Source organism: Stenella coeruleoalba (genome assembly GCF_951394435.1).
Source record: "Stenella coeruleoalba genome assembly, chromosome: 10".
NCBI classification, from domain to species: Eukaryota; Metazoa; Chordata; class Mammalia; order Artiodactyla; family Delphinidae; genus Stenella; species Stenella coeruleoalba.
Genome location: NC_137156.1, coordinates 19,512,211 through 19,535,880, shown reverse-complemented (window position 1 = coordinate 19,535,880; position 23,670 = coordinate 19,512,211). Strand labels below are relative to the sequence as shown.

The following is a 23,670-nucleotide window of genomic DNA, read 5'->3' as shown; positions in this document are numbered from 1 at the left end:
TTGCTCAAGGTCACGGCCAATTAGTGGTGGATCTAGGAATCAAATGCAAATTTTGTAAGCTGCAAAGTCCATGCTTTCCACCCTCCTCCCCTACACAAAGAACTCCCACCTCCAACTGTTGGAGGGCAAATTCTGGTGGACCTTTTGGACCACTTGGAAGTTCTGTTCCTAGGACCAAGAAAGACAAAGGGAGAGAAGCCTGCCTCATCTCTTCTGTTGGATCACCCCCAGGGCCACCCCTCCAGGTCACTCCTCCTTTTCTGTCTCCAGCCCCGCTGGTCTGATCTTTCCACCACAGATAGATCTTGAATCTATGGTGCAGCAGAAATAAAGGCCACACCAGTGATCAGAAAGTGGGTCCTCTCTTGTTATCGGAGGAGCAGAGCGTGAGGTGGAATGGCGGCCAACATTCTTCTCTTGTGCACTTTGCATTAAGGGCCTTGGGAAGATGAAGCTCCCTGGCAGCTCAGGATAGATGAGAAAAGCAGGGCCCGAGAATGTGGGAGAGGGCATTGGCAGGGCTCACAGGCTGACAAGATTCTTAGCTGCTTTGGCTGAAGTCTTGGTTTTATTTTTTTAATGTTATCTTTTTCCCATGTATTGACAACGTATCATTTCCAATATAACACTATTAAACATATATGCTAATCTGAATAAAGGTGTCTGTAGTCTCTGTAATGCCTCCTTGTTGTTGAGGAGGATGGGAATACTTATTCTTTCTGCTTCTGTGTGGAGGGATTTCCCTGGAGTAGGAGGCAGCAGGCTGGCCCACGACCTGTTTTTGTGCAGCTGGTGAGCTAAGAAGTGGTTGAAAAAAATATCATATTCTGTGACACGTGAAACTCACATGGAATTCAGATGTCAGTGTCCATAAATAAAGTCTTACTGGAACACAGGCACACTCATTCATTCCTCTGTGCTACAACAATAGAGGTGAGTAGTTTCAACACAGACTGTGTCTCAAGCCTAAAATATCTACTATCTGAACCCTTACAGAAAAAATTTGCTGGAGCCTAGAGTAGCACCCCCGGCTCCCTCCTCCCCGTGGGGGACAGGATTTGGGGAGGCACTGAGGGTGCTCAGTGCTGCCTGTCTTCTCTCCCCTGCTTAGATTCGGCTGCCTGCCGGCTGCCGAAAGAGTGCATTCCCCTGGTTTCTCTGACATTAATGGGTAGTCTGCCCTCTGCTGGAAAATGCCTTCAGTTGGGGGAGGTGCAAATTAGATTAAGGTGTGTGTGTGCTTAAACTACATCCCCTAATCTAGTTTCCATCATCCGTGTGACTCTTGCATGGAAAAACTGGTGAAATTGGTATAAGGATCGTATGAACGGTATGTATTTCCTGATTTTGATATTGTGTTAGTTACGTAAGATGTTAAGCTCTGGGGGAAGCTAGGTGAAGGGTACACAGGAATCTATTACTTTTGCCACTTCCTGTGCACTTATAATTACACTGTGCCCTCTGTATCCGCAGATGCAGAACCGCGGATCCGAAGGCCCGACTGTACAGTGCTCTTTTACATCAGGGACTTGAGCATGGGTGGATTTGGGGATCCATGGGGGTACTGGAACCAATCTCCCACGGATACTGAGGGACAACTGTATTTAAAAATAAAAAGTCAAAAGATTTTGAGGGGAAACATACAGATTCATGATTAATTGCGAAACACTAGAAGCGTTTCCATTAGTCGGGAACAAGTTTTTTAAAAAGGCAAAACCATCATTTCTCCTACTAAGTGGTCCATAGAGCCTCCCTTTTTGAGATGAGCTTAGCAAACAGCCAAGCTTCCTTTATTTGAAGCCTACATGGTGAGAGTTACTACTCTTCTCCTGAAGATGAGCCCAGAGTTTCAGTGCTGAGTCTTAGCACAACAGGAAAAAGCACATAGCCTTATAAAATCTGACAGAACATCTGCAAACACATCCTTGTCCACTAAACCACCGGGACAGTGGTGTTGCCTGTGGTCTAAATGGTGGCGACTCCTTCCTGGTTAGCTGATAAAATGGATGGATTATAGGTAAATTTACAGACCACCAATTTCCAAATCCATTTCCACTCATTTATAAATAGTGCACAAATAGAATATCCCTGTAGCCTTTCAACACTCAGACCATGCAGGACCTGTTCTTTTTCCAGACAGCTTTCCCACACTTGATAAATGAAAACCACACTAATTTGCTTTTTAAATTTGTTGCAAGCTAAATCAGAGATAAAACAGCTGTAACAGGTGAAAACTTCCTGTTAGAAATAGTAGGAAGATGAAAATACACTTGCTTCTAAGCAGACGCCTAGGCCAAGCATTGAACAAACCCACAAATTGAGAGTATAAAAAATGAACAGAAACTTCAAGTAAATAGAGTCGGGCGACCAGAGGGGGGAGCTCTCACACCCTGTGATGATAGTAAAGCCCAACAGGAAGAAGGAAGACTTCTCTTCCCTGGTAAGGACTCAGCCAATGAAAAGTCATGAAGTTTTTCACTAGAAGCCTCCCAACTTCCCTTTCCTCCCGATAAAAGTGTTCTTCTTCCCTTGCTGGGCAGGGGCTTGCAAGCGGCTCGCTATGGATACAGGCACTGTGTTGCAATTCTCTGCCGATACCAAATAAACCCGTCTTTGCTGGAGAAATATCTGGGAGTCTGTTTGTTTCAGGTCAACAAGAGGTAAGTGGATCGTTTCTCCTGGTAACAAAGTAATTTTAAAAATCAAAAGCAGGTTAAGAGAAATGCATGCAATAAATGGAATGACAAAGGGAGATGTGTATTCTTTCTTCCAGAGAAAACCTTACCTTTGTTCAAGGCCTACTGCTACAATTTGGATTCAATGAGGCCACGTGAAATTTCTTAGAATATAAATGAACAGTGGATGAAAATATAAGATATGCTGTTTAAATAATTAACAGTGATTATATCTGAAAGGTAGGGTTTCAGAAATGTCTTCCTCATACATTTCTGTATCCAAAAACCCAACCTTTGAAAAAAGTACATAATGGATAACAGTGGCACACGTAGAGGAGTGAAGCTGGTGTATTTGAGAAAGCTGGAGGCTCCTCCTTTCTTAGGCAACCACACCTGCAAACCAGGTAAATTCTCAATTTAGTTCAGCAAACATTTAATGAGCGCGAATCATACAACAGGCCTGTTACCAAGTCTAAGCTTGTACTGCTCACTGCACAACAGGCCAATAATCAAGAGACTAGGAATAACGACTTTATTCGGAAAGCCAGCAAATGGAGAAGAACGTGCCCCAAAGAACCATCTTGCCTGAGTTAGAATGCAGGTTTCTTTTATACTAAAAGGGGAGGGAGTAAAGTCAAACATTTCCTGGTTCCGGTCGGCCTCTGTAGGGGATATGTTAATTTCTTCCTCCTTGCAGTCATTCACAGGTGGGCCTGGTCAGGATGTTTCCTGTGAGCTAAACAAAGGTATTTTAGCTTAATGCTCATTACCTGGGAAGCAGGGTTCCCAGAGATGGGCCGTTATGTGTAGTTTAAGCTTATAGGCAACATCCCTTTAGTGATTAACTTGTAATAGAATGTAAAATGTTCTTCCCTGTTACAGGCCGTCCTGTAGGAAGGTGCTAGGGTACCAAATTTCACAGGCAGGTTCCCTGCCCAAGAGATTCACACACTAGTCAAGGGGGCACCATTTATACATGTAGGAGAGGAAAAATAATTTTCCCTCTACCTTTCTGAGTTCTTGCCTGAGACCACTGCAATGAAAGATTCACAAGAGAAAGACGAACAGAAGTTTATTAACATGTATATCTCATGTAAACATGGGACACACTCAGGGAGAAATGAGTAACTCGAAGAGGTGGCTTAAAATTTCAGCTGACAGAGCATTTCAGCAAAGAACAATAAATCTCTGGAGAAATGACAGGACAGAGGAAAGCAGCTGTAGGCTTTCAAGGGCGGAGATAAAAGCTAATTAGTAAAATTTGTTATTTAGATTCCAGGCTGATTGGGCCTGAAGTTGTCTCTGGGAATTAACCTTTGTCCTTCCCTCCTGATGCGGGGAGGGGAGCAACTTTATACATCTGTATCCTGCTTTTAGGCAAATGGAGGGGGAAGGGAAGAGAGAGGGCTTTTCTTGTATCTGCTTCTTAATTGCCTTCGGCTCACAAAAAACCTGTGCCAAAGTGGCATCTTTTGGGCTGGCATGTCCTGAACTCCTACAGTCATATTTTGGGGTGGCATACATATCCAAACTGGTCTAATAATCTCCAAAGTAAACTCAAATGATGAACTGGCAAGAAAAAAACCCACAAACCAGAAACCTGGACATAAAAAGAGGAAATTCTGTTAATTCAACCTTTATTAGTTACACACGCACAACTCTGCTGACAAGACATTGACACACACATACAATTATCAAAAACTGGAAAAATGAATTGTGCATGTTTAAAAAACAAAATATTTCCACACTTCCAACTACACTTTTTCCCAAGTTTTATCCCATAAAATACAGCACAAAAAAAATCACAGCATAAATATCATTCAAGTAAAATGCTATCTACCATAGCTGCTCGTGAACAGTTAAAACCCTGGGCTCCAGCCTTCCGGGAAGGCAGTCATGTGGCACAGTTTAAAGTTAATGATACAAGTTTACAATAAAATAGAGTTATTTGCATTGTGCTTCTGATCTTTACTTTCACTGAGTCTTTACATAAAAATAAAGGTAGATGAACCAGCGCTTGACATAAAATTGTATTTAAAAGCTACTCAAATGGATAAAGATAATAGGTACAGAGGAACTTTTTAAATGAGAATCCCTGCATAGCTGGGGAAAGTAAATTGAGAAGTGTTTTTTTTCAAGGCCAATAGACTCCCATTCTCTGGGTAATTTCATATGAGTTATGTGATAATTGCTGGGAAGTTCTTGGTGAGAATTCACTGGAGCAAGGCCCAGAAAAGTATTTTTTACACAGTAGGTGTTCAATAAAATGATATAATGCCTCATAAACGGGGGAAGGTCAATATCTCCCTCTAGGTTTAGATCAGGGGTTGGCAAATTATTTCTGTAAAAAGCCAAAGAGTAAATACTTTAGGCTTTGTGGGCAATACTGTCTGTGCTGCAGATACTCAGCTTTGCCAAGAAAGTAGCCATAGATCATATGGTAAATGAATGGATGTGGCTGGGTTCCAATAAAATTTTATTTCTGGACACTGAAATCTGAATTTCACAAAATTTTCACGTGTCATGAAATACCATTCTTTTGATTTTTTTTCCCCAACCACTCCTTTGGGAATATAAAAACCATACTTAGCTCTGGGTTGTACAAAAGCAGACGGCAGGCCAGATTTGGGCTGTGAGCCAACCCCTGGTTTAATGGTCCTTTTCTATTTCATATTATAACATACATTAAAAAAAAATCCATCACATATGGTTACCTTATTGAAAAACAGCCCCCAAAATGTTCATTTAAAAATACTTCTCTGTTTTCCCCACAACCCAGAACAATTTTACTAACAGTAAGCTACTTCCTTTTCAAATTATTTTAATTCCAGAATTAATCAAAGATATTGGAATGAGTGTCTGGCCCTCAATTTATGTACCTGGTGAGCCAGATATACTAGAAAACTCAAAATTGCCACCCAGCCAAGACATTCACTGATTTACAAAGTTACAAATGTATTTGAATGTATTCCTCCAAACATTTCAAGCACCAGTATTCCAGGCTTCTAAAAACGAGTGTTAGAGCATTTTTATTGTTAATAGCAACCAGATGGACACACCTAAATATTAAGTAATTAGGGTGTTACATAAAACAACCCTAAAACTAAAAAGTAGAAACTCACTGTCAATATGATGCGTACGTGATTCTGGACAGGGTCTGAGCGATGCATGTTACCAGGAGGTGGATTTCAGCTCATTCCTTATTGGGCCTTAGGGGAGATGGCAGATGTAACCCAGGGCAAACACAAGGCAGCTCCAAGACTAGCCATGGTACTTTTTTTTTTCTTTTTTTTTTCGGTACGCGGGCCTCTCACTGCCGCGGACTCTCCCGTTGCGGAGCACAGGCTCCGGACGCGCAAGCTCGGCGGCCATGGCTCACGGGCCCAGCCGCTCCGCGGCACGCGGGATCCTCCCGGACCAGGCGCGAACCCGCGTCCCCTGCATCGGCAGGCGGACTCCCAACCACTGCGCCACCAGGGAAGCCCTAGCCATGGTACTTTTGTGCACAGGGACATCTCAGACCTTTAGCTATTCAGCTCCCCATGGCTCAGTGAGGGACGCTACATCCCAGCTGGGTCCAGGAGTGACGGCCTCTAGCACTACTTTCATTCATGTTTTCCTTCTCCCCAAAATATCCACAGAATGTCAGTGGAGTGTGCACACAGAGAGAGTGGAAAAGGAGGTGCTTCATCCTTGTCTATTCCACCAGGAACAGCTTTTATTCCTTTTCCTTGTATATCAGGACAGACGGAGACATGATACAGAAAAGCCTAGTGTGTATTTAATCAGAGTTTTCAGAGTGACAGGAAACAGTGGTCATAGGTTTTTTTTGTTTTTGTTTTAAATGATGAACTATAAAAACTCTTATTGGATAAAAGGTGCCTGAAGGGCAAAACCTCATGCCTCTTCCAATTGGCAATTATGGAAATCCTTTTTCCTTTTGGGATTATTGTCGTGAAAGTGCTTTTGCTCTTTTGCAGGTGAAGGAGCAGCGCTTCATAAGAACAGAAACAGCAGGCTGCAGGTGACGAGCCCTCACTCAGGCTCAGGTGCTGGGCAGGTGGGTACCAACCTCCGCTCACCTTGGCAAAGCCACTGCCGGACACCCAAGCGGGGCTGGGACGTGCTGCTCATAATAATGACGACTCCTGCACTTACACTGAATTTTTACTTTTTGGCAAACACTTTCACTTTCTCTGAGGCTCACAATAGCCCATGGAGCTAAATAAGGCATGTATAGAATCTCCACGCTCCTGAGGGATGCGGGTGCGGCGGGGGGCGGGGAGGGGTTGAATGTCACATCCACGGGGACAAAGCCAGGCCAGGCCATTACTCGTGGGCCATCCATCCCACCAAGCTGCTGTGCTTTATGCTTAGGCTTATTTCCTAACGGAAACAACATGACATGGAAAACAGCACAGAAAGGAAAAAACCTTTAAGCAGTCAATTTAGGACAATGGAGACTTCAGTGTAAAAAATGGTCGAAAAAGGGAGAGGGGTTCCTTCATGTCTCAAAGAAACACAGGCAATTCCGTGCTATTTCTGAAGTCTCAAAAAATGAGTGGTTCAGCCTCTGCAGCAACACCCCGGAATACCCAGCAAGTGTCTTTAGTGCGCCCAGGCAGTGATCCAGCCGTGACCATGGGGCTGCGGGGGCCGGCTGGCCTCACGCTGCACTTTGCTCTGAGGCAGATGGGGTCGTGGTGGAGTCCAGGGCTTCATTCTATAAACCCTATGCTGGTTCTCGGGGAGTCTGCGGCCTCGGGCGCATGGCATGTATTGGTCCCTAGTGGGGTAGGGGGAGGGGTAGGATTTGCATCTGTTTAAGATTACGAGGATTGGATGAGCTTTAAAAAAATTCCTAATTCAGGGCTTCCCTGGTGGCGCAGTGGTTGGGAGTCCGCCTGCCGATGCAGGGGACACGGGTTCGTGCCCCGGTCCAGGGGGATCCCACGTGCCACGGAGCGGCTGGGCCCGTGAGCCATGGCCGCTGAGCCTGCGCGTCTGGAGCCTGTGCTCCGCAATGGGAGAGGCCACAGCAGTGAGAGGCCCGAAAAAAAAAATTCCTAATTCAGATACCCTATGGGCTTATTTAAAATAATGGATGGCATGTCCCCATACATGTGGCGAAGCTTCCTTTCTTATTTTTTAAAGAACTAAGGAATCCTATAAGCCTCCAAAGCACACGTACTTGAGCTCCAGGTACTCGTCAATGCCATACTTGGAGCCCTCTCGCCCAAGGCCAGACTGCTTCACCCCACCGAAAGGGCACTCCACGGAGGAGATCAAGCCTTCGTTAACGCCAACCATGCCGACCTCTAGCCGCTCCGCCACCCTCCAGATCTGGGCTGGGTCTTGAGAGTAAAAGTAACCTGTCATGGGGATAAAGGACATGGATGTAGAATAGTCATTAAAGCCAGGGGTCCCCAACCTTTTTGGCACCGGGGACTGGTTTCATGGAAGACAGTTTCTCCATGGACAGCAGGGGGAGACGGTTCAGGCAGTAATGCGAGCGGTGGGGGGTGACGGAAACCGGCAGATGAAGCTTCCCTCGCTCGCCCGCCGCTCACCACCTGCTGTGTGGCCCGGTTCCTAATGGGCCGCGGACCAGTACCGGTCTGCGGCCCTGGGGGTTGGGGACCCCTGATTAAAGACATCATGTCCACAGCTGCGGATGCCATGGGTGACCATCTGCCTAGTCATGCGGGCCTGGAACCCTCCCTGCTCCCATGTGGAGCCCTGAGTTGGTCCTGTGCACATCTTCATCTCAAAACCTTTGGAAACCCTCTTTCTGCTTCTATTCCACTCTCGCTAGAGCTCTCACCGTCTCCTATCAGGACTGTAACAATAATGAACGCAGCTCCTGTGGCCTCCTGTTCAGTGCATCCTGCACACGTCAGTTAGGTTATCCATATTATATATATATATATATGTGTGTGTGTGTGTGTGTGGTATGCGGGCCTCTCACTGTTGTGGCCTCTCCCGTTGTGGAGCACAGGCTCCGGACGCGCAGGCTCAGCAGCCATGGCTCACGGGCCCAGCCTCTCCACGGCACGTGGGATCTTCCCGGACCGGGGCTCGAACCCGTGTCCCCTGCATTGGCAGGCAGACTCTTAACCAGTGCGCCACCAGGGAAGCCCTTGTTGAGTGCATTTATGCACTTATAATTTTGTCAGGGTCATAGGGTACATTCTGTGGCCACCTTGTCCATGTCCAAACTGAAAGAACAGCAGCTACTCTGTGAGGCTCCCTCTGCCTGTGCTGCCTTCGCTTCTTTCATGGCCCCTGATGCTCTCTGTGAGGTCGGGTGCTATCTCTTTTGTTCAGACTTCCAGGAGCCACACAAAATGGGAGGAAAACCCCTTGGAATTTCCAGGCATCGAGCCTCTGGGAACATGGGAGTTACAGGGTGCGTGTGACTCTCCCCCTGAAACACGGCACTGCTTCTTCTCCCACGACCATACCCAGCTCCAACCAGGGAGCCCCCATCCTGCATCCGGGAACGAGGCAAAAGAACACGGACTTGCACAGGCCCACCCCCGCCCCTGGGAAAGCAGTGAAACACATGCTCCAATGAAGTTGCCTTCTCAAAACCCAGGGTGACGTTTAAAAGGCCACCCTGGCATCAGCTGGAGAAGTGATTATGACAGCTACCGAGCGAGGACGGACGCCTACCTGCCAGCCCGACGTCGGCCACGTTAGCGATCGCCACCGCCTCCTCCTCTGTATCAAACCTGCCAAAGTCAAGATGGGTCATCAGCAAAATCCCTAAGGGGAGAGTAAGGAAAACCAGCTGATTTCCTCCTGATTTGTTTCCCAAATAAGGGCGAGGGGTTAATCAGAGCTTTGCAGAGAGTTCAGAGGAAAACACCATCACTCGCTGCAACCGTGCAGAGTTCAAGGCTAGCGAGCTCGGGTCAACACCAGTTCATCTCCTCTAGGAGATTGGGAGACACACAGGGAACTGTGGAGTATTCAGAATGTCGAACAAAACGCCTTAAGAAAAGGATTACGGCTCTTGCTACCTACTAAGAAGAATAATATGTACCGATCGGACTTCCCTGGTGGCCCAGTGGTTGGCACTCCACGCTTTCACTGCTGTGGCCCCCGGTTCAATCCCTGGTTGGGGAACTGGGATCCCGCAAGCCACAAGGCGAGGCCGGAAAAAAAAAAAAGAAATGCACCGATCATAACAACTACTTTAGAAGCAGCCATAATGTAGGAGAAGGAAAACATCCAGAGGCCACTGGGGCCCAGGGCTCTAGTGTCGGCCCCACCACTTATGCTCTGAACAGTGTGACAGTGCTGGGGGTCTGTTCCCCTTGGAAATGAGACTGCTAGCGTGGAAGCCTTATGCAGTCTCTTCCAGCTTTATCATCGTTATTTCTGGAACAACATTTCAGAGGCCTTTTTCTGTTGCCCCAGAACTGTAACTGGGGGCAAAACATTGTCCGCATCCCAGATCCTCAATTCAGAGGTCCAGCAGCAGTGGCAGCTGGCCAGCCAGCCCTCTGAAGGCACCGGGCAGAGCTGGCGGACCCCAGTCAATGCAAGAGGACGACTGGGAGAGAAGAGAGCGCTCTGGGGGAGGGCAGGTCAAGGAGGGTGACCCCAAGAGAATTATTTCTTCCAAGGATGACCAGCTGTGTCTCCCAGGGCTTGGCTCTCCACCTGTAGAGAGCAAGCCATTCTATCCGCCAGAGAACAGAAAACAGGGCATCACCCATGTCCTCACTGGCCACCTGTGCCTCGAAAATGCAGTCATCGGGACTTCCCTGGTGGCACAGTGGATAAGACTCTGAGCTCCCAATGCAGGGGGCCCGGGTTCGAGCCCTGGTCAGGGAACAAGATCCCATATGCATGCCGCAACTAAGGAGCCCGCCTGCTGCAACTAAGGAGCCCACGTGCCGCAACTAAGGAGCCCTGGAGCCACTAAGACCCAGTGCAACCAAATAAATAAATAAAAAGCAAATGCAGTCTTCACATCATCAGTTGTGACATCCTTGAGGATTTTCACCTTTCTTTGCTAATGTGGGTGGTGCTCCCACCGCCCTGTGTCCCAGAAGAAGTGTGAGACTAGAGACCCCTAGTAACAGCTGTGTCCCCCTCCCTGACCTAATGCTTTATTTACACAGCAACACCCATAATGATATCAGGCAATGTGCTAAGTGCTTTACGTACATTATGTCATTTAAACCTTAAAACTGTCCTGTGAGGCAGGTACTAGTTTTTATTCCTTTTCCCATCAAGGACCCTGAGGCTCAGAGAAGTTAACTTGTTCAAGGGGACACAGATATGAAGTAGCAAAGCCTGAATCTACACCCAACTCAACTCCAGAGCCTGCGTTCCTAACCACTGCATCCTTTTGGAAAATGTCAAGTTCATACTCCAGGTAAAAAAAATTTATTAAAACAAAGAAGATGAAAGTTCTCCAAGTGGTTCATTTCCCCAATATCAGATTAACCTATAATTTTTAATTTAATTTAATTAATTTATTTATTTATTTTTGCGGTACGGGGGCCTCTCACTGTTGTGGCCTCTCCCGTTGCGGAGCACAGGCTCCGGACGCGCAGGCTCAGCGGCCATGGCTCACGGGCCCAGCCGCTCCATGGCATGTGGGATCTTCCCAGACCAGGGCACGAACCCGTGTCCCCTGCATCGGCAGGCAGACTGTCAACCACTGCGCCACCAGGGAAACCCTAATCTGTAAATTTCATTAGCAATAGAAGAGAGAGAAATATTTGGAGAAATAATGACCAAGAACTTCCCAGGACTAAACAAACACTTTAGACATTAAAGAAAGACATTGGACCTCTGACTGAAAAAGCTCACGGTGTACCATACCCAAGCTACCATGGTAAAATTTAAGAACGTCAGAGGCCGTGAGGAATTTTAAAAGTCTCTAAAGAGAAAAAGCATATCCCTTCACAGGAGTAAGAACCAGGTATCAGCTTTCTCAGTGACAACCCTGGAACTAAGTAGACCAAGCTGTGACATCTTCAAAGTGTTGAAGCTAGAATTTTATGCAGGTAAATTATTATTTACTTGTGACTGTGAGATAAAAGGTCACATAAGAACACACAGTCCATTGCCCACAGACACCCTTGAAAGAACTCTTAAAGTATATACTTCATTACAAAGAAAAATGAGTTCAGTAGAAAGCAAGAGAGCAAAGTAGAGAATTTGGTAAATTTTGTGGTCTAAAGAGGCAATAATAGAAACAAAATTTTTTAAATGTTACGTTGAACTTAGTGCTTCCACTGATACAACCCTGCTCTCTACTTCAGCCCATCCCCCACCCAGGCCTCAAACGACACAGGAACTGGATTTCTCTCCGGGTTTCCTTTTCCTTTCCTATTCTTTCTCCTGTCTTCCGACCCGCTGGATGACCTTACTTGATAACGGGTGCCACGGGCCCAAACGTCTCTTCCCGAGAGCAGAGCATGTCTTGGGTGACGTTGCTGAGCAGGGTGGGCTCGAAGAAATTTTTTCCAACTTGATGTCGCTTCCCACCTGTCACAACGGTGGCCCCTTTGGAAATGGCATCACTCACATGTTTCTCTACCTGTGTGAAGAGTAAAAGAAGAGCCCTTGGGAAAGGTGGTCGAGGATACTTGGGAAACGTTTAAACTGCAGAAAACTGTAACTGGGTTTCTTTCTTTTTCAAAAAAACTGTAAATGGGTTTCTTTCTTTTCCAAATAGGTTAATGTACCCTGCTCGCTTCTGGGTAGAAAGAACCAAATGCACAGAGGTACAGAGGCAAGAGGGCACATGGTGTGTACCATGCTGTCTCCTCCCACCTCTGTGATTTTCTCGCTGTTTGCTCTTACAGTTTGTCTAACGGTCTAATACACATATGCCCATGTCTTTGCAGGCCTGATGCTCAGCTGTCTTCCTGGGATTTGTTCTCATCTCCTTCCTGGGTTAGTTCCAGGCTCTTGGATCCCATGTTGTTCTCCTCCCTGGATTTCACTTTCATTTTGTTCTAATACATTCTCCTTGAGTAGTTGTTTCAAAAAAGGTGCACTGAAAATGGTTTACCTTCAGAGTTTTCTGACACTGCATGTCTGGTGTTTTACCTTGTATTGGTTGGTGACGGAATATGGACCCAAAGTAATTTTCCTTCAGAACGTTGAGTGCAGGTTCGATCCCTGATCAGGGAACTTAGATCCCACATGCCAGCAGTGTAGCCAAAAAAAAAAAGTCCTCACTCCTTTGTGGGTTTGTGGTAGCTTTTCCCACCTCTGGAAGCTTCTTGAATATTCTGGTATGTTCCTGACATTCTAAAATTTTAATGAAACATATCTGGGTTTTTCTTTTTATTATTCTACTTGGCAATTGACGAAGTCTTTCAATTTTGAAGAATTGTTATTTTCCCCTAGCTCTGAGAAGTTTTCCTCTAGTATTTGATAATCCTATTTCTTCCATCTCAAGTCTTTCTTTCTAGAGTTCCTATTACTAAAATGGATACACCCCTCACGTCAGATCGATTTCTTTGTGCATTCCTGCCATACTTTTGCTTTAAATTCTAAGAGCTCTCCTTGATTTTGTCTTCCATCTTCATTACTGAGTTTTAAAAAGATTTTGACCACCATGTTTTCAATTTCTAAAAACATTCTTTCTAGGAGTTCCCTGGTTGCCTAGTGGTTAGGATTCCAGGCCTTCACCGCTGTGGCCAGGGTTCAGTCCCTGGTCAGAGAACTGAGATCCCACAAGCTGCGCGGCACAGCCAAATAAATAAATAAAAACGTTCTTTCTTGTTCTCATTGCTTCATTTTCATAGAACCTACTTCTGTTTTATAGATGTACTATCTTCTCAGAACTCTTGGAGAATACTATTAGATTCCTAGAAAAAAATCCTGTCTGTTCACAGAGTCATCTACTTTCTTGAGGGCCAGCTGTTCTGTTTGCTCTTCTTGACCCTCCTCTGATGTGCTGTGGGTTTTCCTCTAGGGCTGTCATGAGTCTTGGTTGTTCATCTTTCTAATGAAGGATGGAGTTGGTTAATTTCAACGGGTGACATGGGTGACCTCTGCTGTTAACAGTCTCTTCCCTGAACGAGAGGGACAACGCCAAGCTTGGGTTTATCTCACTCGGCAGGCTTCACTTTAGGGGTGGCCCCACCCGAGCAAAGGGCAAAGGCAGGGGAGCTCCTCTCTGGCGTGCCTACCCTCACTCTTCACGCTGTACTCCTCGTAGGCTGGCTGCTCTATTTCTTCAGAGGCATTTTCCTGCCCAGAGCAAATTGCCTCTGTTACGTTGTATGTGTTGGTGGTGGGTGGAGGGAAATGACCCAGAAAACTGTGCAGAAGTAGAACCAATCAGCACTATTTCTCCCCTCCTCCCATTGCTACCCTCTACCCCAGCCATTTCTAGAAAAGCTCCATCGTAGAAATGACACCCATTTCCTCTGCAGGCTTCCCCTGGGCCTGCCTCATTCTGCTTTGACTTTTCTGTTAACACGATCCCTGCTGCCTTCCAGAAGTTCATCACAATCCGTGGTCCACTGCAGTCTCCCCCTGCCTCCCATTCTCAGCGGAATATGCTGTAGGATTTCAGAAGAGATAAATAGAGGCTTGGGCACAGTCTGCCGTCGAGATTCACCCTTTTGAGATCCTCACCCCTTCTAATGCTCTCATAGTTCACTGTCCGCAACAAATCCCCATTAGCTTCCTTTCTATGATTTATAGCTCTAAAAATACCTCTATTTAGCATACTTAACAAGGCCCCATTCTATTTGACCTCAAATAGAATATGCTCTGTCCTCCTCTTGTCACATTAAAAGTGATGTGCACTTTTTTCCCCAGGTATTTACCCTGTGACTGTATGTTCACTAAAGCCAGCACAATGGATTGTTTTCAGACAAGATGTTTTCTACTAAACTCTCAGAGGGAAACAAACAAAAACAAAAACAAACCCTTCAACTGTAGTTGCTTGAGGTCCTAGGAAACGGCGTCCTCTAGAGAGCAATGTCTATACAATCACTTTGGCAAGAAAAACAACAAAATCTCCAGACAGGTTTCCCAGTCCGCAAACTAGCAATAACTGGGGCACTAAATGCCTAGGCCCTACTCCAGACAAATTCACCTCCAATCTCCTCAAGTAGGACCAAGGCATCTGTAGTTGTTAAAGGTGCTGGGTGGGTTAAGAACCACCCCTCTGGGACTTGAACCATAGCTGGTACAGAGCCACATTTTCTTTGCTGGCTGAGTGCCCAGGGTCCAAAGGCATCTCAGAAATGCAGGTGGTACCCATGTAAACTTTAGTGTATATTCTTTATGTAGAGGTAGAGAATCCCAAGGCAATAACTGGAAATGTTATCAGAGCTCTGTAAAACCCCAGTGCTTCCTTGGTGTCTACTGGGGAAGGCACCAGATAAGATATTCAGCCAGCCAGACTGCCCACTGGGTCAGGGCAGCCATGGCGGGGCTTGGTCCTCAGGCCCTCAGGAGGCCGACGAACAGCGACTGGGCTGTGCTTCCCACCTGGGTGCTGACCTGGCTCTAACTTGATTTTGGTTCCTCAGGTGACCCAGGAGGCTCTCTGTGCCCCCTTTTTTCCCCCCCACACAACCTCCAGCCTCCATTTTCTACTAAAATCCTATTGAAATCCTTTCTACCAAGTAAGGACTTATCTGGGGAGCATACCGGATGCTTGGTATTACACAAAACCTCCTTGTAAGCAACTCTGAAGAGGATTATTTTTTTAAAACAGTAGAACAAGAGGAGAAAACTCACCTCGCTAGCAGTCAAGACTGTGACATTATTTGAATAAACAAATCCTTGCTTAAGGAGGTCCCTGTCTTGCCATCTCTAAACCTTAAACATGACAAACAGATCCTTGCTTAAGGAGATTCCCTGTCTTGCCGTCTCTAAACCTTAAACATGATTTCTGTGGCTCTGCATCTCCTGCCAGGGTGTTTTCGCCAAGGATTCTTCTGCAAGGGCATTTTGTTTTCAGTGCCAGCCAGCAGTTCAGCTGAAACATAAACGATCTCAAAAACAAAGCCTTTTTCCTTTCCTTTCCTTTTAGGTGTTCCAGAAATTAAAGGACTTTGTATTTCAGGATCTTAATTCCTGAGGCAGCAGGAGATAGAATTAGCACCACTGTAAAAGGAAATTTAGGGAGGGCGGTAGGAGAACAGAAGTGACAGATCTCATGGGGACTCAGTGAAATGATGGAGCTGGAAAAGCTTATAACCACGTGGTGCCACTCAGTTTATACAAATTGGCAGAAACTCAGTTGTTTTCCCGATTTCTCCATTGTTTCCAAAACCGCCTTGCCGGCCACCTTACCAGAGTGGTTTTGCCAGTTAAGCTTCTGATACTGAAACCATGACGTTGAACAGATGATAAAACGAACTTACCTTTTCTACAGCTTTCTCATTAATTAACGGGCCTTGAGTAGTTCTCTCCTCAAATCCATTACCCACATGCAGGTTTGTTTTCATTGCCTCGGCAAATTTTTTCACAAAGGAATCATGGATACCCCTTTGCACCAAGAAACGGTTTGAGCAAACACAAGTCTAGACAAAAAGAAACAAACTCACACTGACAGTTTGTTGGAAGCTATTGACCCAACCAATAACCGTGTGACTGCTGCTACCTCTGAATGTGAATGCACTTTCCCAGGTGATTCCCGTCCTGTGTTCTACCTGCTGTGTTCCTCCCCACGTGGGCTTGGCCCTAAAGACAACTGTGCTGAGTGCATGGACTTCTCCAAGCCCCTCTACACCCGCCACATCTCTGTGGTTAAATAGGTAAGCGAGGATAAATATCTGCACAAAAAACCAAAAAGCCACCTAACCCAAGTTTTTTCGAATGGCTCTTATTGGAAAGAATAAAACCAACACAAGAAACTGTAACTCCCTGAGACAGTGATGCTGCAGTGACAGCAGAGCTAGAAGGAAAGGGATTCAAAGGTTAACTTACATCCACTAGCTTATTAAGCCTTTCAAATGCTTGGCGGAATCCAAGATTTTGAAAATGGAGGCAAGACCATTCTTCCGTGTCAGCCTGAATTATTGAAAAGCCCTTTGCTTATTATTTTTTCTAATTAGACCTAATATTTAAAAATTATGTAATATAAACACATTACAGGAAATGTAGTTGCCCTTGATACGTTTTCTTCTTGGCTTTTTCTTTTTTTTTTTTTTTTGTCTTTTTTCTTAATCGTGTATTTTTCTAATAGAAACAAGCCTATAGATAATTTTGTATCCTATCCATTTTTATTGGCTTAAAGCATTACACCCCAAAGTTGTAGCTTTGTAAGTGTAACTCTGAAGGTTACACACCTTGCCATTTTGTGTTTCTAAAAGGAAACATACCTGTTTCTGAAACAACCAAGCTTATTAGGTTATGTGAAAGGAGAAAAATTAATTACCAAAGGCCAAAACAAGGATGAAAGCTATTTAATATGGAATATTATACAACATTTCACCTTTTTTTCCCCCAGATAACCTTTCAGGAGTTGTCATTCCATTTCTGGAATGCATTTTAAACTGCTTAGTGATGGTACTCCAAGACAAAGTGCTTAAGAATATTGTATAAGAAGCCAGGATCCCGGCAACAGCTTGGAAAGAAGTTGGGAGACCGGGCCCTAGGTTCCCAGTCCCAGATCCTGAACCCAAGGATGTATGACTTCAAGTCAATTAGTCTTTCTAGAGTTTCATGTCTTCAGCTGTAAAATGCAAGGTTTGTGTCAGATACCTGGGAAGGTCCCTGCTAGATCTAATGCTCCAGGATTCCCTACAAGGGGTGAGCTCAGGCCACCACTCTCCCAAGGACAACCTGGACCCGCCTTGGGCCACTGTAGTGTGTGCAGCCCTGTAGTGGGTGCCTGTCATGCCCCCTCCATCTCGGGAAGAATGAGATCCAGGCAGCAGGGTTTTGAGTTTTTAAAGGCTCCATCTCAACATTTTCCTCCCTTCTTTTCCTTAAGACTGTGGGCCTCAGACCCTAGGTGTTCAGGCTATTTTGTGTCTGAGGAGATGTTTAAACCTGTTCAGCAGAGAAAAGCCCAGTGAGGTAAAACTATGAAAATAACCAGATTCAAAGAGGAGATGAACGATGAGATGAGAGAACGATTTGATTAAAAGGCATCTGCTGTTCAGGAAATGCCTTGAAGCCAGGGATAATACCTTATTTCTCTTTAGACCCTCTGAGCCTAGCAGAGTCCCAGGCAAAGAGGGGGCACTTACAAAACACCTGATGAAAGAGGGCGTGGACAAAGAACGAGGGGAGTGTCGTCCTAGGAGGTGAGGAAGGGGGTAGGATCTGTAAAACACACGACCCAGAAAAATGCCCTGGGACTCACCTGTCCAGAGTTCCTAAATTTAGATGCCATGGCCCCGGCGACAGCCTGGTCAACATTGGCACTGTCAAACACGATGAATGGGGCGTGGCCGCCCAGCTCCATGGACACCCTCTTCACAGAGTTCGCTGCATGATGCAACAGGACCTGGGAGCAGATGAGAGGATGCTGTGAGCACCGAATCAACTACAGGGCCCCGTAAGCCTTTGTTTCAAAAAATTGCCCAGTAGTGGAAAAAGCCAGGTGCACAGTCGTGTATACGAGATGACAGTTTGCATAAGAAAAGGGGAAAATAAGAATCTATATGTATTCATATTTGCTTGTATTTGGTAAAGAAACACAAGGAAGATAAAAAAACTAAAAATTATTTCTAAAAGGGAGGAAATCAGGGATGGGGTGAGGGTGAAACTTCTGAATATAAACATGTTTATATTGTCCCAGTTTTTGAACCATGTCAATGTATGACCTATTAAAAACTTATGATAAATTTGTTATGATAAACATAGAAAATTATGATAAAAATTATGATAAAATTATCGTATTATAGAGATATGCTAATAAAATCACCCATAACCCCATAACCCATAGCTTACCACTGATAAAATCTTAAGGTATATCCGTCCAGAATTTGGCTACACACACCAGGGACATGTGCCTTTTTTTTTTTTTTTTTTTAAAGAAAACAGGATGGTAGAGTTACACAGCTTTATAACCTGCTTTATCTTCCCAGTTAGTCATATATCTGGAACATCATAACATGCTCACAACACTTTAAACACACCCATATCAGCGTGTGTTTCGTGTTTCTAGAACATCCTTTAGCTGCTTGCCTAGTATTCCACTGCAGAGCTATTCATTTATTTATTCAGCCCCCATCTGTTGGAAATTTAAGTTGCTTCCAATTCCTTGCTATTAAAACAACACTGCAGTTATTCCCTCAGTATAAATAAGTAGAAGTAGAATCACTATAACAACAACAAAAAGAAGTATAATCACTAGCTCAATGCACAACTGTAAGGCTTTTTGTTTTTGCGGTACGCGGGCCTCTCGCTGTTGTGGCCTCTCCCGTTGCGGAGCACAGGCTCAAGGACGCGCAGGCTCAGCGGCCATGGCTCACGGGCCCAGCCGCTCCGCGGCATGTGGGATCGTCCCGGACCGGGGCATGAACCCGTGTCTCCTGCATCGGCAGGCGGACTCTCAACCACTGCGCCACCAGGGAAGCCCCTGTAAGGCTTTTTGATACATATAACTATTAGGCTTTAAATATCCAGGAAGAGATTCTTACGGCCTAGGAAAGCTGCCCAGGGATGTTTGCTTTATTACACGATAGTAGGTCTTTATCCAACCACAGCTATGAGAACGGTGGACCCACTTGGATGGTTCAAGTGCAACGAACAGTGGTCACAAGCCCAAGGTCACTCCAGGACTGGTCCCTGTGATACACAGCTGTGGGTTTTATGATAGGTCTCTTAGTCAAAATTCAGAAAAGCTGGAAAATTGCTTCAGTGCTGGTACTTCTCTATATGCCAGATGTTAAGATTCCAGCAATGAACTAGTAAAAACGGTCTTCTCAATGAAATGTTACTATTCAACAAAGTAGTACGAGTTTTAAGATTAAACTTCTTTTTTAAAAATTTATTTTATTGATATATAGTTGATTTACAATGCTGTTAGTTTCTGCTGTACAGCAAAGTGATCCAGTTATATATACATATTTATGTGTGTGTGTGTGTATATCCTTTTTCATATTCTTTTCCATCATGGTTTATCACAGGATACTGAATAGTTCCCTGTGCTATGCAGGAGGACCTTATTGTTTATCCAGTCTATATATAATAGTTTGCATCTGCTAATCCCAAACTCCCACTCCATCCCTCCCTCAGCCCCCCTCCCCCTTGGCAACCACAAGTCTGTTCTCTATGTCTGTGGGTCTGTTTCTGTTCCGTAGATAAGTTCATCTTTTAGATTCCACGTATAAGCAATATCATATGGTATTTGTCTTTATCTTTCTGACTTCACTTAGTATGATGATCTCTAGGTCCAACCATATTGCTGCAAATGGCATTATTTCATTCTTTTTTATGACTGAGTAGTATTCCACCATATATACATACCACACCTTCTTTATCCGTTTATCTGTTGATGGACATTTAGGTTACTTCCATGTCTTGGCTACTGTAAATAGTGCTGCTGTGGACATAGGGGTGCATGTTATCTTTTCGAATTATAGTTTTGTCTGGATATATGCCCAGGAGTGAGATTGCTGGATCATATGGCAACCCTTATCATATGGCAACTCTATTGGATCATAGTTTTTTGAGGAACCTTCATACTGTTTTCCCTAGTGGCTGCACCAGTTTACACTCCTACCAACAGTGTAGGAGGGTTCCCTTTCCTCCATACCCTCTCCAGCATTTATTTGTAGACTTTTTAATGATGGGCATTCTGACCGGTGTGAGTAAACCTATTTCTTTATTTTCTTTTGAATTTTTAAGAACTGCTCTCTGCCAGGCCATTGATTTTTCTGACTCTGCTCGCTCTTGCGTCGCTTGCCTCCACCTGTGTCCTCTGACTGCGTCTTCTTGCTACTCAGTGCGCATGATGAGGGCTTGAACCTGCCTCTGACCTTCATGACCCCTGTGGCACTGCCTGCAGTCCTGCTACGTCTTAAGGAATCCTTTCTGCTCCAGTTCCCCCTGCTGACCTTCTCAGGATCTCAGCTTTCAAAGCCCTAGAAAGGGAACGTGAGTGCCCAGCTCATCTCTCTATGGCCAGGTCACTCGTCCTAGGTCACTGGCCAGCCTATGAATCTGTTTTCCTCGGGTCAAATGACCACTCATGGTTGAATTCTCTGTGGGGGAACAGATGAGGTATCATGTGCTATAAAGCATGGCTGCTGTCCCCGCAGCAGGCCCCGGGAGGGGTGGTGCCCCTGGAAGGAGTGAGGGCAGGGCAGCATCTCCAGAACAGGCTGACGGAATGGGGTTCAGTAGAGGCAAGATTCTACGTTGCAAGATCAGGAGCTTAGCCACTGATCCTCTGCAAAGATCAGCTCAGAAGAGGCCCCTGGCTATTCCTTTATCAGTGATTCCTATCACTCTTCCCTTTAAACCACTTGAAGTGAATCACTGTCCTGCGGAAATAATTTAAGAGGCACAGTTGGGCTTGGCAGGAACATGGTCGACACTATCCAATGGGGATAGTTCACTGAGCAAAGCGAGGCTGAGTAATGAGTGGCTGGCCTTTGTCCAGCATCTGAGAATTTCTCTGGCTTCAATGGCAAAGGTTTACCACCCTTTTTCCCAGGCCTCTTTTTCTCTAACTATTGATATCTTGAAACCCTCTGAGAGTAAGTTTGCTCTGCAAGATCCATTGATCAGGGTGGTAGCAGTTTATGGATCTAAAAATTCCTGCTTCTGGAATGAATGGCAGGCTTCCCAAGTGTGCGTTTATGGCATGACAAATGTGGTTATGGTTGGGAGCTACCAAAATTGCTTTATTCTCTCCTGTTTCTTATGGTGTCAAAAAATGACCAGTTTCACCAAAACTTTCAGATTAGATTTATATTATTTTTATCTGGTATATGTTTATGTACGTCTCTAGCATGAGTGTGTGTGTGTATATATAAATACCAGCAGAAAAAAGTATACTATCTGGAGAGAAACACCATAAATAAGAACTTTTGTTCTCCTCTGCTTTTTTTCTCTTTTGAACATTTAAAAGGATAAGTAAAAATACACTCACAGGCACACAAATGAAGTTTTCAGGAAAGAACTTTTCAACATATTAGGGGGGGAAAAAAACGAAAAAAAAAAAAGACCTTTCTATTTCTGTAAGCACCTTTATACTGAACACAATTTTTGTTCAATTCTAAGACATCCATTTCTTTAATTCTAGATTATGAAAGAAACATGCATTCCAGAGTTATGGGAATTCCAAAGTTATGGACAACTTTCAGCTACTTCACATGCAACAAATAATGGGAACCTTGTCTACCCCTAAACTTTCAGTTTTGTCAAATAGAAACCTAGGTCATGTCACAATAAGAAGCAGCATCCAAATATCTTCGGAAAATGACTGGACGTTATGTTATGGGACAGAGCGTTTAACACTCTGCCAGAAATCTTCCTACAAATGGTGATCGAGATGAAATAGTATTTTGGTACTCTATAAAGACAAGATATTAGAATGCTATTTGGTTTTTTGAGACTTGAGTCACATACCTTTCCGGTGGCTGTTGAACCAGTAAAGGAAATTTTAGACACTAGGGGATCCGTGCAAAGTGCTTCCCCTACTTCCTTGGCCTTCTTTTGAGAGCAGGGAATAACGTTGTATACACCCGGAGGAATTCCAGCCTGGTCTGCAAGCTGTAAAGAGAAACAGCAAACGTGGCAGCAAATGATCAAACTGGAAAAACAGAAAAGAGAAATAAATAGATGTTTTAATCTAAAAAGTAATGGCAAAAAAAAAAAATAAACTAGGCTGACTTTAGGGACAGAATATATTTGGAACTGAAATAAGATTCTTAATAGTGCTAATGTGATATTAATATGAATGTGTTGTTGGAAGTTTCTGTATGAATTTAAGCACTATTTTATTGTGTGTGTGTGTGTGTGAGAATACATATATGTATATTTCCTAGCCCTGACACTAAAAGGCCTAGAAACAATGACCAACTAGTAGCAATGACCATCCCTAGTGCCCCAAATGTAGTCTTAAAATATAATTTCCTACCAGAAGAAATAAGGGCTTTCTGCAAAAATGGTTAATCCCAGGTCTGAGGCAAGAAATATATATAATAAGTCTAAAATATCTTGTCATACTAGCAAGGAAGGTCTCAAAAACTGTTAAGAGTTATGTTAAAAGATAGAAGAGCCAACTCGAAGAGGCTGGCATTGGTCAAAACTGGGGGCAATCTGAGCTTCCTCAAGGATAATAACCACAGCAAACTGAAACTCATCAAATACGTTAAAATCTACTAGCACATAATGCTACTAACAGACTAATTGGGAGCCTTAGGCAGATGATAGGAATAGATGCATTAATTTGGAAAACTAAATAAAAAGAAAGAATCAAACATACTGTCTTTCCTATGGGAATTTACCATGGGGTAACCACACAGGAGATGATGGGTAGCTTTGATTTATAGAAGTGGTCTGGTGAATAAATGAAAGAAAGAGGAAAGAATTCAAATATCACCATTTTTGCACTCCTAATGAATTAACAGACTGAGTGGCATTGCACAGCAATGGCTGCAAATATGAAAACGGAGACACCCAGACATTACTCGCCTCCTGACAAAAGGACACAAAATGGGATCGAACCCAAGTCTGAGGAAGCGTCTGGATGCAGCTGCCAATCTGTGGAAAGTGCAGCAGACAGAGGAACCCAGTGCATGGTATGCCATCTGCAAAGCCCAGACTATGGGGAACTCTACCGGTCAAACGTCTCGCTTCTTCAAAAGATAAATTGTAAGGGACAGAAAAGGATGAAGGGGAATGTGTAGAACAGGAGAAACTTATCAAACATTCCCAATTTTAAAAAAGTGAAGGCCACTGCAGGAAGCCTGAATTTTACTCTGAGAGACATGAGAAGCTATTAGAGGGTTTTAAACAGAAGAACAAGATATGACGCAGACTGAGCTGGAGAAGGGAACGGTAAATAAGAGGTCCCTGAATCTGA

The 23,670-nt window shown here is 44.6% G+C and overlaps 2 protein-coding genes across 2 annotated transcripts in view; one reads left to right on the top strand and one right to left on the bottom strand.

Moving 5' to 3' along the window:
* Nucleotides 1–4,069: 4,069 nt before the first annotated feature.
* Nucleotides 4,070–23,670, top strand: part of GPLD1 (glycosylphosphatidylinositol specific phospholipase D1) — a 79,805-nt gene continuing 60,204 nt past the window's right edge. The window contains exons 1-3 of the mRNA XM_079935379.1: nucleotides 4,070–6,735; nucleotides 10,926–11,067; nucleotides 23,216–23,386. Of these exons, the coding sequence (XP_079791505.1) occupies nucleotides 23,335–23,386 (52 nt within the window). The 5' untranslated portion in view covers nucleotides 4,070–6,735; nucleotides 10,926–11,067; nucleotides 23,216–23,334. The remainder of the gene's footprint in view (nucleotides 6,736–10,925; nucleotides 11,068–23,215; nucleotides 23,387–23,670) is intronic.
* LOC307193443 (succinate-semialdehyde dehydrogenase, mitochondrial) lies at nucleotides 7,734–18,503 on the bottom strand. The gene is made up of 5 exons (XM_079935378.1): nucleotides 17,992–18,503; nucleotides 16,043–16,201; nucleotides 12,071–12,240; nucleotides 9,351–9,409; nucleotides 7,734–8,047 (listed from the first exon to the last, which is right to left on the bottom strand). The coding sequence occupies exons 1-5, from the start codon at nucleotides 18,091–18,093 to the stop codon at nucleotides 7,842–7,844; spliced, it is 696 nt and encodes a 231-aa protein (XP_079791504.1). The 5' UTR covers nucleotides 18,094–18,503; the 3' UTR covers nucleotides 7,734–7,841.